This window comes from Lontra canadensis, unplaced genomic scaffold, assembly GCF_010015895.1.
Source record: "Lontra canadensis isolate GAN:19392208 unplaced genomic scaffold, GSC_riverotter_1.0 scaffold54, whole genome shotgun sequence".
NCBI lineage: Eukaryota > Metazoa > Chordata > Mammalia > Carnivora > Mustelidae > Lontra > Lontra canadensis.
The window spans coordinates 911,570-925,785 of record NW_022631048.1 but is presented as its reverse complement, the minus strand read 5'-3'; the positions used below and the strand labels follow the sequence as shown (position 1 = coordinate 925,785).

The 14,216-nt window shown below is 42.7% G+C and overlaps 1 protein-coding gene across 4 annotated transcripts in view; it reads right to left on the bottom strand.

The window, feature by feature from the left end:
- POU6F2 (POU class 6 homeobox 2) overlaps positions 1 to 14,216 on the bottom strand; it is a 419,114-nt gene that overhangs the window by 234,321 nt on the left and 170,577 nt on the right. For all 4 annotated transcript variants that reach the window (XM_032874946.1, XM_032874948.1, XM_032874947.1 and 1 more), the window contains exons 3-4: positions 6,381 to 6,472; positions 3,011 to 3,239 (exon numbers count right to left, since the gene is read on the bottom strand). In XM_032874946.1, the coding sequence (XP_032730837.1) occupies positions 3,011 to 3,239; positions 6,381 to 6,472 (321 nt within the window). The remainder of the gene's footprint in view (positions 1 to 3,010; positions 3,240 to 6,380; positions 6,473 to 14,216) is intronic.

Here is a 14,216-nt window from a genome sequence, read left to right as displayed (position 1 = left end):
ACGTAAATGAACCGGCTCCCAATCCCTTTAGTAAAGAAGAAGATACTTGAAAACTTATCCCTGAATGCCAAACCACAATGAAACTGATGTCAGCACTTTTCTTTCGTAGCAAATGTGTAGCTTTTGAGCTAGAAGCATGGACAGGCTGAAGAAAGAGCTGGGCAGGAAGGCTGGAGGAGAGTCAGAGATAATTCCAGATGGCAGGCTTCTTTCATGAATAAACCTTAATGTTTCACAATGAGGAAAGGGGGAACCATCCAGGGCCAAGTGCACAGGTTGGAAACAGGTTCTATTTCAGAGCAGGGGTTTAACACTTAAGTCCCTCCCCATCACATTGACAGATCACAGCTCTTTTAGAAAACCACCCAAGACAGTGTGGTGTTAATTAGTGTTGGGGAGACTTACCGGTGGTTTCAAGACTCGTAAAAGCCTTGGAATCTACTGTGCTCCTTGTCTAAGGTGGGCCATGGGGAAGGGCGGAGCATTCTACCCTGTCAATGACACAAATGTGTGTAAGGACTTCCTCTGGGGTATCATAGCCCATGAGCCAGGTTGCCATCCTCAAAAGAGCCTGAAACTGGATTATGTCAGGATTGGCTCAGTCTCAAAGTCAACCAGGACTCCGGCAGATGGACTGCCAGCCAGCCAGCTACCATCCCTGGAGTCCCACTACCTTCTGTGATATAACCTGGAAAACCACACAAACCACAGACACTGCCTATGGATTGCCAAGGACTACAGTAGGTTTCCTAAAGCGGGTGAGATCACCCTTGGGTTAGATGCTGGCTGACAAGGTAGCCAACTGCCATTGCCCTTCTGGCGGTGAACACCCATCTTGGGCACTGTGGAGATTTGAGACATTTACCTGATTCTCATTCTTATTGCCCCTGGACTTCTGGCAGGGTGACCAACTCCTTCTTGTTTGCCCAGGACTATCCTGATTCCAACAGTGAAAGTCGCATGTCCCCAGAAAAGCCCCAGTCACCAGCAAACCAGGAAAGTTGGTTACTTCTCAAACTAGTGAGGTCTGGGTGGTCCAGAAATCATGTGGGAAGATACAAAAGGAAGAGCAAGGCCCAACAGAACTGCATGGGAATTTACGTGGATCCTAACAGTGACTTAGGAACGGGGATTCATTCACAAGGTTATTAAAGAACAAAGTGTTGGAAGAGAGGCTTGAGTGTTAAGACTGATGAGGAAGGTTTCCTTATAATAGGCTGACTTGCAACAGGAGGTGTTTTATTTTACCACCTGCCTTCCAACGTCACTGAGATGACAAAGGGAGACATGTTTCCTTGTGTTTGTGCAGTAGACAAGAGCTTGACCATCAACTCCAATCAACACACTTCTGAAGATGAGACCATTAAGAAAATCATGTAAGAGGCACCAAGCAGTAAAGAGAGTCAGAACTCTTATTGAACTGACTCACTCAAGACACAAATCTTAGGATTTCTTTTCTGAAACCAAAAGTGCCCCAAAGAACTAAATTTCAAACTATAAGCACTCCAAAATTTGATATTTAAAGAAAAGAGAAAATCTTGATGGAAGTCCACATTCCACATTAGTCCACAGTCACTAACTTTGAGCCCCTTAAAATAACCAGGTAATAAAATCCTAAGAACACCAAACCATAATAAAGATACAACAAGCTTGATTTTTTTGGACTCTGACTTTGGCATCTATTTTAACCAAGCAAGATTAATTCATGACCTAGGAGCTCTGTGAGCTTATGTTTATTTATAATATTCAATATTCCCATAAGCACAGATGTTGCAAATGGAAGGTTGCATTTTGATAATGCCCATTTCTTCATTAAGATTTCATCATCCACCTGCATTAGAAAGCCTCTCCCTACACTTTGTTACTTCTGCTTTCACCTTGTTTATTCCTGCCTTATTTGCTTAATCTTGGGATCCTGGCTCCCAGGCACTCTCAAATTTTAAACAAGTAAAGTTTGTGCATTAGCGTGTCCTGAGCATGCATGATTTATGAATGGCGGGCTTCTTGGCACAACTTAATGGTATGAGAGAGACTTCGTTTTAAACATTAAAGGGAAAGTCAAGAAGTGGCAACAATAGGAGGGATATTAGAACATACGGTGTGTAAAAAAGTTTGGGTTGGGAATTAACTAGTTCTTCTATGGTTTGTTTCTTAGTCTTTGGGCTGATGACATTTGACCAACTACAAAAAGTGCTTTAAGTTGTTAACTCTGATAACTTAACCCATTGAACTCACTCTGAAAAAAAATTAAAAAAGCAAGCAAGCAGAAAAATTTCTTTCTAATTGCTAACATCAATGGGGAAAACAAACATCTTTGAGCAGCCTCAAACGAATTCATTTTCTCTTTGTTAGGCATCCTAATCCTATCATATTCAGGCCATTTTTCACCATAAAATTCTTCCTCTGACAGAATCTTTTGTAAATCAATCTATCAATCAGTGTTAGCAAATCTTTCCTAGAAAAGTGAAACCCTTTGTAAAACCAAAAGAAATATCCTTCCAGAGTTAAATGAGTCCAGCTCTTATTAAATGCCCACATAATATAAAGGCCCGATCTACAAGTCTGTTTTTCTCATTATAAAGTATGATCCCAAATAATACACTTCTGTTTAATAATTAAAACTAAAAAGAGAACAATAATTAAGAATTCCAAATGCTACCTTGTATTGGAGATGTTCCAATCACTTCTCACACAAACAAATCACATATAACTTTTCTTTGTAGATGGCTACACTGAAGAAGTCACAAAATCATAATCTGGGTCCTCAAATAACAACAGAATAATTTTACATCTAACTTTCTGATGATTTGCAGGACTGACAAAGCCCAGGGCTTGAGCAAGCCAGGGATTCACACACAACATGAAACTTTGCTTCCTACACCAGACTTCCATCTCCCTTGATAATGGGGGCAGCTCTGAACCACATTCACCAGCCGAGGGCATGTGAGCACTGCAGAGTACAACAGGCAGCGGATAGAGCCCTACATGGCGCAAGGAGATAATAGGTTACCTTGTAGATTTTGCAATGGTAGAGTCATTATGCCTCCGGCTGCAGCGGCTGCTACCAGCCCTTGGATGTTGGTGAGATTCGCGGTAGGCAACGTGAGGACCAGTCCTTGTTGTCCTCCTAGCTGTCCAGCCATGTTGAAGGGGATGAGGATGGGCTGGTTGAGGGCCGGCGTGCCTCCCGGCATCACGCCAGCGACAGCCGAGGCTAACTGTTGTGCTGTCAGAAGTGGCTGCAAGGAAACAGATAATCCTAGCTCACTTTCCAGTAGAACCAAGACGTGGCCTTTCAGAGCATTTTCTTCTCAGGGTTTAGTTCTAGCAGGGTCCAAAATTTCCTGAACAAGGAGTAAACACACACGCTCTGTTCCAGAATGAACCAGTAGGAAAAAAAAAAAAAATTGAAATCACATTTCATTTATTTCCTTGGCAAACTTCATTTGGTTTGGATTTCTTTTGAGGAACTCGAATACCTTTAAAAGTAATACCTTACACTTATATATTATTCTTCTAATAAATTTCCATTTGATCTTAACCTTACATATTTGAAATTCTTTGCTAATTTGTTCTTTCTTGTTCCAGAAAGAACTCATTGGCATCAGAGGGTTTTGTTTTGTTTTGTTTTGTTTTGGCTCAAAAGTAGCAATAAAATACTATTTTTTATTTATTAAGTTAGCAAAAATGATGTAAAATAGTTACAACATGCTGGTAGGTCTCTAGTGTCACCATCATGTGGATTTAGGACGTACACACAATTATAAGCCTTTTGGAAAGCAATTTGGAAATCTATATCAAGAGCTGCAAAATATTCAGCCCCTCTTGACTCAGAATATACCCTTGGGATGTAGCCCGAAGATACCATTCAAAAAGACAAAAAACAAATGCATAAAAACATGCATTACATTTAAAAATATTTAAATGTTGAAAAATACTTTGTTACAGTACTAAACCTGACAAGATATTACACGGTCTTTAAAGTGGATCATTATGACCGCCTCTTTAGAAAAACAGAAAATGTTTATAATACGAGAATACACAAAATAAACTGGATAATCATTCAACAGTGACAATGAAATCATTAAAATGGTAAAATTGTGCCTGTATACTAACAGTTCTGAAAAAAGCATAGGAAAACAAAAGTGTTGGCATTTGATGTGGATAAGTTGGAAAAGCTTTTGAATATGGCTTTTGCTATTACTCTAATATCCTTTGCTCAGTTCATATGAGATCAGAAACACGGGTTTGTGTCCACCCTTCATCCAATAGCCATTGCTCAAAGTGGAAAGGCAGCACCGCCGGTGTGCGCTGTGGGCACCAGGCGTATTTGAGCCCAGATGTGGGCTCTTCACCGGGATGACCTAGGCAGTATTCCTGTGCTGAGTGGGCCATGTGACCGGAAGGGTCATTGGTTTTACAGTCCTTTATCCAGGACCTTCACTGCTCTATTTTGGGAACCACGTGACAGATAATGCCACATCCATTTTTCTTCTGGGGGAACCAAGACAAAACTCTTATGGAGGGGTGGCAACTTTTTTTTGTTTTTGATGCAGCATGATTCTATAAAGTAACAAGTAATTAAATATAGGCATAATACAAAGCCCAATGAATTATAGGCAGGCACTATTCTAATATTGCCATGTATGTATTAATGCAGTTGTCCTACTGGTGAGATACAGAGGGATTAGTAATTTGCCCAGAACCCCATATCTGGTGGGCGTGGGAGGGTGGGGTCATGCCAAGGCAGGCTCCTCCAGAACCCATGGCTCACCCCTTTCTGGCCATGCCCTGTCATGCACGGAAGTGATTCAGAGAAAGTAGTGCTGCTCTATATGCAGAAGGAGGGGAGGAGGGCTGAACCCGACCTCTGGCCGCTGCCTACAGCCTCCCCTCATGGCTCCTTCTGGTGAAGCCTCTGCAGAAGCCCTGGGACACCAGATGCAGCCTGGTTTTAGACCACTCCAGTCTCCAAGGGCCTAGCCCCTGTTCGTTAGAGTCTACTAAATTCACAAAAAGTAACTGCCTCTCTTCAGAAAAATAAATAAATAAATAAAGCTGCCCTAAAGCACAAAACCAACATATTTTCCAAGAGTAAACACAAAAGTGATAAACCGGTCCTCAGATCACTGATTTCCTATCACTGCCCACAGCAATATCATGATAAGAACGGGGGCCAATTGCTGGTTCTCAGACCACGCAGGTAGAGATTTGGGGGGTTGGTATGTAGTATTTTTAAAAATTCAATTCTTGGGGTGGAAGCAGAGCATGCATTCTCCAGCTTGTCAAGGTGCCAACCATGTCTCACTGTCTGGGTCTGTCACACACTTACCTGACCTGGAGGCATGACTTTGTCAACCCTGGTATGTTCACACACATGCATGCACATACACACAATGTCACAAGCATGGGATTTTTAGAAAAGGCATAGCCAGGAGATTCCAGCTTCCAGGGGTCCCTGTAAAACCTTCTCTGGGCTTCCATAGGCGAACACACCCCTCCCCAGCCTTTCTGTCCTTGAGCACCAAGGCATCCATGCTCTGAGATGGATGTTAGGACCTGAGACCACAGGGAGACTTGGTGGCTACTGGAACAAAAGGGAGGACCAACCCAAGCCCTACATGTGGGTTTCCAAATCTTGAATTGGTGAGCCTTCAAAGGGCTGAAGGTGATTAATTTCCAGGAATAACAATGACTGCAAAGGGGAGAGACGGGCTCCCATAGCTGCCTCTTCTCCCATAAGAGCAGGAGAACTCTGAAAGCTTCCCACTAAATGCCAGAGCTAAAACAACAACGGCCAAGAGCCCAGCTCTCATAATTGTGTTCTACACCTCCGTATAACCATACCAGGCTGCAAAAAACAAATATTGGACTTTAAAAAATAATGAATGTATTTCTTTATTAATGCAAGAGCTGTATGTGATGTACAGTATTGTCAAACCCAATAAGCTGAACTTGCATTAAAATTGCATTAACTTTTTTATATTAAATCACATCCTGTATTTCAAAAATGGTTCCAGTAAGGTTGAAATAACTTAATTTTCTTCACACCCCAGTCATTAAAGTTTTACTTTCTCGAAAACTGCATGGTAACCAACGGCACATTGGTAAGTAGGTTATAAGAAGATGAAAAAAAAAAAGTTTCCAAATGATTAAAACCAACATTGCCTTTAAAAAGAGAGGAGTTCTGCAAACACTTTTTTTTCCCTTGATGGCATTTAATAAATAATGCAGCCATACAGTTTCCCACACAAAAATTTATCACCATGTTTGCTCTGTTGGAGTTGATTGGATTTAACTCATTACTATTTATTTGGTTATTTATATGGTTAAAGCATCCTAAATGCAGCCTAATGGAAAAGTAGTTGAGAGATACTGACCTGCGGCCCAACCGGGAAAGAGGGGTGGTTCTGACTGGCCTGGTGTTGGTCAGGAGTGCCTGGGTCTGATAGAGCCGGGTTTCCTCTGGCCCCTGGAATTCAAAAGAGAAGTGCTCCCTTTAATAGAAGATCCAGCCCGGGAACTGCCCATGACCCCATTTTCCTGTGATGTCACATAACATTAAGGTACAAATGACATGCCAGAGTGGTTTATCAATAGCTCCAGTGCTCAAATCACTTGTCAACTGCATAAATTATGCTAATGGATAATCAGGGTGGCCAGTCATTCCGGGGGGGGGAAGGGGGGGGCGGGGGGGGGGGGGGGGGGGGGGAGTGACACCATCGTCAGTTGCACTAACAGGCTTGCATGATCCATCGGTTTGCACCACATATCCCAATGCCCTGTGTGGGTGGGAAACCGCATCCTTTATGCACAGGCGGGAGATAGCTAATCTAATTTTCCAAAGCCAGAGAACACGAGATCTCAGATGTGACCAAGTACATTTGTACTATCCCTTATTATGACTGTAGAGCCTTGGAAGCCTTTTCTCTGTACCCATTGCAGATACCAACTCATATGAATGTGTTTTCTTAGAGACGGCCTTTTTCAATTCACCTTAGGTGATACCCTGGACATCACAGGGATGTCCTGAAGCCAGTTTCCTGGGCACTAAATGAAACAGTAGGAATAACACCCTAACTCCGGGGATCCCCGCTGTGCTGTGTGTGGATCACACTTTCCTGCCTGTGCCAGAATCCTGTTGGATGCCAAAGCACCAAAATGGCAAGTCTTTCACATCTTCTTCAAACAGAGTAGTTTCTCTGTGTGTGGCGGTGTGCTCTGTTTTCCGAATAGACGGGAGCAGGTAACATAGCGGCAGGAACCATAAACAGATGAATAGGTAAGCAAAAAATAAATAAATAGATCCGGCTGCAATTTTTGAGGGGCTTGACTCAGTAGCTTTTGTTTTCTTGGTGGTTGAAATCCAATTCCAAGCCACCCTTAACGAGATCCTCTTTCCTGATGTTTGTCCTATGAATAGCAAGTGGGAGACAATTCAAACCCTGTTTACTGGCATGACATGGACAGCGGAGAAAAAAAGATACGATTCTGTCACGCTTATAAATTTTAAAGAAGGTATTATTGGCTCATTTAAAACAAATTCTTCTATATATTCTCCAAAGGGACAGACTTATAAATAATGGAAATGTGGAAAAAAATATTTCAGCACATTAAGCTACAAATAAAATTGACTGCTACATATTATTCAATTGACTTCTATCTCCACTGCAATGTGTCAATCATAACAGCATTTTATAATAGGATTAAGCAATAAATGTGCAAAGCCATTATGCAGAAATCTGAAAATCTGATTAATTTGTAATATTTTTTTTTGCAGAAAGTCAGGACTGGACATTGCTTGGGGAATACTTACAAGCATTCTATTGAAATTTCTAAATTGATTTGGAACAAACTAATAAAAACACAGACTTGCTGACATTTTATAAAGTGAATTCTGTCAAAATATGTTTGGCATTTTAATGATTGCTGTCATTTAATAACAAGGCTAAGATGACCCATCATAAGACGCCAACAATTTCCTCATAATGTGCATGAGAGCTTTCTTCTAAATTTTTTATAGGTGATGTACTCATTATGCTTGAGTAGTAGGGCACTTTATACGGTGAACTTTGCTGGTTGAATCTCATATTTTCTGTTCTCATATAATCAAGTCCAACTTTGCCTTAAAATTCTCAGCAGGGCTTTGTGGACTTTTATAGAGCAAACCCAGGTCCCTGAGGGATGCTTTTGGTCACTTAGGCATATTCTGAAATAGCCAAAAACCCATTTTGGTTTAGTTTTGAAGACACTTTAAAATTTTGGGGTGGCTTCCTCATTCCCACTGGGCATGGATTTTGACACCAGACTGCAGAAAGTTTTACAATACACAGAAAGAGAGAAAAACCCTTCTGCACCCATTAAAATACATGTATGTCTTAATTCAAAACTTTTCTATGCTATGCTAGGCCCTCTGGCCTCAATTTTTTTTCACGTGGACCAGGTCTGCTTTTGGACATTGTTCTTAATGATAAGCTATTGTAAGGGATAGGATCTGTCCCGAACAGGCGCTATATCAATGAGATGTTGTTTGTTGTTTGTTGCCCATAACTTTACACAGATTACATTTGCTTACAATTTATTCTTTGTTGCTGGAGGCCCTGCCCAGCACAGGGCAGCTTGTCTTGAGGCTGATTATTCTCAAAAACCATGTTCAGGGCAGTACAGGGCAATTCCACACAATTTCATGTGTAAAATGAAGTCTTTCACAGGCTTTAGAAGAGATTATGTATGCTCTCCTGCCAGGATCAAAAAGTAATGTCTCTTCTTAATGCACTTCTCCACTTTCCCCAAACACATGTATCATGCTTAACCTTGTAGGACCATAAAAGGATCTGTCTGGTTGGAAGGTAGCTCCCAAATCAGGGGCCTTCTCAGAGCCAGAGCAGGGAGCCAGCAGTCAGAATGAATAAATAACATTGGCTAAGGGTTTCCGAGAGATTTGAAGCAGCACGTAGCTGCGTGTTAGGGAAGACTGTGAGGTCACCTATTTCCCGTGCCACAGACGTGAAAACATGAACTTTAACAGGCTGGGCAAGTTCCTCTTGATCAGGATCCTAAGACACACATGACCTCTCTGGAGATCAGGGATGCCCAGAGTGCTCTCCATGGCCTGTTCTGAGTGTAATAGGCTGCACTTATCAGGCAGCACCTGTGGGCTTTCGTGGAGCAGGGACAGTCTGCACTCTGCACACCCAGTCCCTAAGGCAGACAGGGTATTTGCACTGACTGAAATATTCACTTAGTGGAAATAGAGGTTTGGCTTTTAATTTGGGAGTGGTAGAATTCCCAGGAGACAGGAATTGACATCCACTTGACTATTTACTATTTTTTAGTATAAGCCTGGAAATACCTTTAAATGATTAGCTTATTGGCAGATTCTACCTCAATTCCAATTCAGAGACAAGAAGGAGTTTGATGTCCAGGTTAAAAGCAAGGGCTCTTTTAAACTTTAAGCTCTGCCTGGGTCTCAGTTTATGCCACTTAGCTAGGTATGTGAACTTGGGCTTGTTTTCTAACTTCTTTATGCATCAGCTTGCTTCTCTAAAAGTCTGGGATGATAATAATGCCTCCCTCATAGGGTTGCTGTTTATAAGGATTAATTGAGCACAGAGATTTGTGAATTTCATGGGACAGTGCAAGTCTGTGCTAATTTTGTTGAATACTATGATTTAACTCAACTTGTTTTTAATGTATTTAATATTTAATTTTTAAAAGATAGATTTATTTATTTATTTATTTATTTATTTATTTATTTGAGAGAGAGAGAGAGAAAGAGAGAGAAAGAACAGAGGGAGAGTAGAGGGAAAAGTAGACTCCTCGCTGAACAGGGACCCCAATGCAGGGCTGGATTCTAAGACTCTAGGATCAGGACCTGAGGTGGAGGCAGATGATTAACAGACTGAGACACCCAGGTGTCCCAATATTATTTAATTTGCCCATGACATTCGCCTTCCCCATGTGAACTTAATACATACTCCCGTCCCTATGTGTGTGGTCCACGTTCCCACCCATGCTGCCCTGTGTATTCTGTATCATTTGATGAATGTATGACATTGAACTATAAGAGCCCACAAAGCTAGAGGTTTACATAGAACCCTTACTTCAGTCCATGGTAACGTGATCAGGAAATGTGACAAAATGATACTGGCAAACAGCTTCCGGATTCTCACAGACCAGGGCTTGGACCTGAGTTCCTGCTCAGGCCTGAGATCCAGAATCACTCGTGGAGCTTCTTGAACATAGAGATTCACATCGCTCGTTGCTCACACGTGTGTTTTCTGAAACCCACCAATGACTGAGGACCCCAGAGGGGACAAGGGGTGTAGGTGCTGCCCACACAAATCCGGATCTGCTTTGTGCTGAGGAACCACACGTGAGGAGTTCATGAGCAGCACGTGGGGCATGAGCTGGCATGGCCCCCTCGCCTTCCAAGTGTCTGCACCCAGAGCCGCCTTCTGTCTGAACCTGGTTGACTTCTAGCTTCACAAGGGGAAGAACCATCTCAAATATGTCAATTTCGTAATCAGGATTTGTTCCCGGGTAATCAAGGACTAATTCAAGGAGTGTGATAACGGGTTTTAAAGGGATTATAACATAAAATGTTCAGTAGCTACACAATAGGAGTCCATTCTCTATAGATAAGGGACCCCTAGTGTGAGTCTCTTAAGGAAAGGATAGATCCTAAATGGTGAGATGCTGGAACACTGAGGAGGAGTTACGCTCAGGTAAAACTTATTTTCAATTGTTGAGATGCCTGCTTGTCAGAGCGTGGGTTCCTTCCACACCATCTTTCCGGTGTTGATCTCATATCTGAAACCTGAAAAGCTGCCTGCAGATCTCTCTGCTGCGGAGGGAATGGACGGTCTGCAGAAATGAGAGGGGGACACCCAGACTCTGTTCTTCGGGGCCTTCCTCAAGCAGCCTTGAAAGTTCCACCCCCGACCCAGCTCAAGTTGAGAGTTCCCTGAACTACCACTCACTGTGTTCCTTATATCAGGTTCGTTTTCTTTTGCAAATTTTCCTTCTCCTCCTCCTCCTCCTGCTCCTTCTTCTTCCTCCCCTCCCCCTCTCTTCCACTCTTCCTCCTCCCAACTTCATCCTCCCCCTCATTTTCCTCCTCCCTCTCCTCCTCCTCCTCTTCCTCTCGCCCTTATTTTCCTCTTCCTCCTCCTTCTTCTTCTTCATACAATGCGTTTTCATTAACTAAGGCAAACCCAGGCTTGGCACCTCCCTGTTACTCCACAGGTAACAAAGGTATATATTCTAGTAGAGGATTAAATGCTCCCAGCCACCCCTCCCCCCTTCCGGCCCTTTTGGGAGTTGACTTTTCCAAAAAAGTCATTTTAAGAAGCAAATATAACATCTTTAATCCTGAGAGGGTATACTCCTTTCTGGAGCCTTATCCTGTTCGCTTTGTGAAGAGACTACGAGGCCAGTATAGATTGAGAAGGAACCAGAACTGCAAATACGGATTGCTTATCCAGAATAAGCCAGTTCCACCTTCTCCCCCGCGCTGGGCATCCCTCCCATGGATATATTTTTTAAAAACTGGTTTCTTCAGAGAGAAAGAGTTTGGGTTTCTATCTTCCACACATTAGCATGGACATAATCATGTAAAGGTCGCAGGGATCGCTTAGCTTTTTCTGGTATTCGGACCTTCCTTACCCACTGTCTGCGGTTTTCACCGGCCAGCAAGCGGACTCAAAGGTTGCTTATTATAAGATGGACAGTTGAAGGCATTATTATTTCATGTTGGGTATGTGAACCCAGCTAAACAGGGCAGAGGGCCCCCTCAATTACACTCTGTTTTCTTTCAGTTTCTTCAAGATTCCTAAATGCCAAGGAGGGAGTGAGTGTGTCTATAAAAATCTTTTTCAAGCCTCTCCCATGGCTTGCCCCTGCTTTTGCCAGTTGGGATTTCTTTAGGATACAGGCCGCACATGAATTTATATACAGAACGCCGTCCAGACTCCTGGTAGAATTGGAGACTCTAGAGTAATAAGCCGCACTTGGAAATTAAATGTTCGTTCATTCACATAAGGGTTTGTGTGTTTTTGCAAGTCCTGCTGACAAGTACTTATAGCTTCACTCATGGAAGCCTGGAGAACAGAGGTCTGATGACATTCATGTGATAAATGAATTTCTTTATTCTTCTAGCAGGTGACTTCCCTGGCCTTTAGTGGAGGGAAATCCAGTTTTCTCTGAGGGAGGGTCTAAGTCTTCAGTGGTTCTTAAGGCTGGTATTTATTTAAAGGCTGCACGTATGCATGAGAAGTCGAAGGGAGATTTGAGATATCTCGATAAAGTATAACAAGAAATCCTACAAATCCTTATTTGAACTTGATTATCTTCAGGTGTTTTGTAATATCTACCAGAATTATTCCAAAGTAGAAAATTGTGTTCTACCAGTGGGCTTAATCTATGCGTGCTGGAGAATAAAGACATTTTTTTTTCCTTTCTCAGAATTTACTAAATCTCTCTCCAGTCTCCCTGCAACAGTTTTTTATCATTTGTTTTCACATCCATCTAATAAAAGCAGAGCTGAACTCCTGTGATATCTAGGCCAGTAAAGGTCTCCACTTCTGTAAATGCTTCCTTTCGGAAAAGAGATGAAAAAACAGAGAGTCATCAAACCCATTAAAGCAAAATTCCATGACAAACTACTGGCACAGAGGGAGTTTTGGGGTATGGATTATTCCTCGAGGACTGCTATCTTCACAAGAACAGGAGTTCTTCCGGGGCAAAGATTCTAACTCACCTTCGCATGTCCTGCAGGCCAGCTTCTCACCATGTACGTATGTAAATCCATAGGTATGCATGTATGTGTGCATGGGAAAATATGCATGCATGCTGGTGTATATGTATGCTTTAGTGAGTTGGTTTTTTTTTTTTAAGATTTTATTTATTCATTTGAGAGAGAGAGAGAGAGCACAAGCAGGGGTAGCAGCAGGCAGAGAGAGAAACAGACTCCCCGCTGAGCAGGGAGCCCATTGCAGGACTCAATCCTGGGACTCTGGGATCATGCCCCGAGCCAAAGTCAGACACTTAACTAACTGAGCCACCCAGGTGTCCCAAGAGTTGATATTCTTAAAATGATGGAGATTTGTATCAAAGTGAACTGAACACATTTAGACACAGATTTTAAACCTCCTGAAAATGGTTTGTCTAATTTTTACAATGTCTTTTTAAATTAACACTATTTCCAACTCAGGGAAGAAGTCTTTGCTCTCAGCTGATTGATAGGACTCTGCCACAGCCCAGGGAGAAGACGGTCGAGTATACCCGGTGCTTTTAGGCCTATATATGGAGTCTCCTCCTTTCATGCTTCATCCATGCTTAACCCTACACCAGGTCCTGCTGACATAATTTGTGGGGTTCGTTGCCAAATAAAACTGCAGGTCCCTGGTGTGAGGCTGGGAAGACCATCTCCTCTTCCCCGAGACTGCTGTTTCCCTCCATGGCACCTGGGTAGACCCACAGGTTTGCAACCTCCTTGCTGGGATGAGCTAAACACCTGAATCTGGGGTAGGTGGGGGAGCCTCTGTTGAAACGTACACTGAGCAGATGACCCTCTGTGCACCTGACCTAGGCCCCCAGGAAAGGCAGGATGGAGAGAGTGACAGTCACAGCCAAGCTTCCAGGGGTCCTGGGGTGCCAGGGGTAGGGAGCAGGTCCTGGGGGAAGTGAGGAGACAGTGGCTAGACGGCCAGAGACTCTAAGCCCCCACCCATCCACTCACTCACTTTTGTTGTCCCATCAGTCTTGACTTAGAAGACATAATTTCAAAGGTAAATTATTAAGAATGGCCAGACAGTGGTCTCAGAGCCCCGCTTTGTGAGGAGTCCCGGGTGTCTACAGCCACTCCCAGGCCCATAGAGTGACCCCTGTATTTGGCTCACTGTCAACTCCCACTGACAATTTTGGATTACTAGTTTTCTGTCGAGGGTCTTCCTTATAAAGGGTCCTCAGATTTTGAAAGTTGCACCTATACCCTCATTGGGGAGTCATTTTTCCAAATCAATACACATTTTGAAAATAATGTTTGCATCCACAGAGGGATTTAGATACGGTCTTTTTCCCCAACAAGAAACTGAACTCAGAAATCATCAGCGCATCTATTAGACATCACTACCAATGACCACATAAACATTTGGTAGAAAATTAAGATAAAACATGGTTTTGTTTCCTATGACTCCTCAGTTACCTATCCCTAA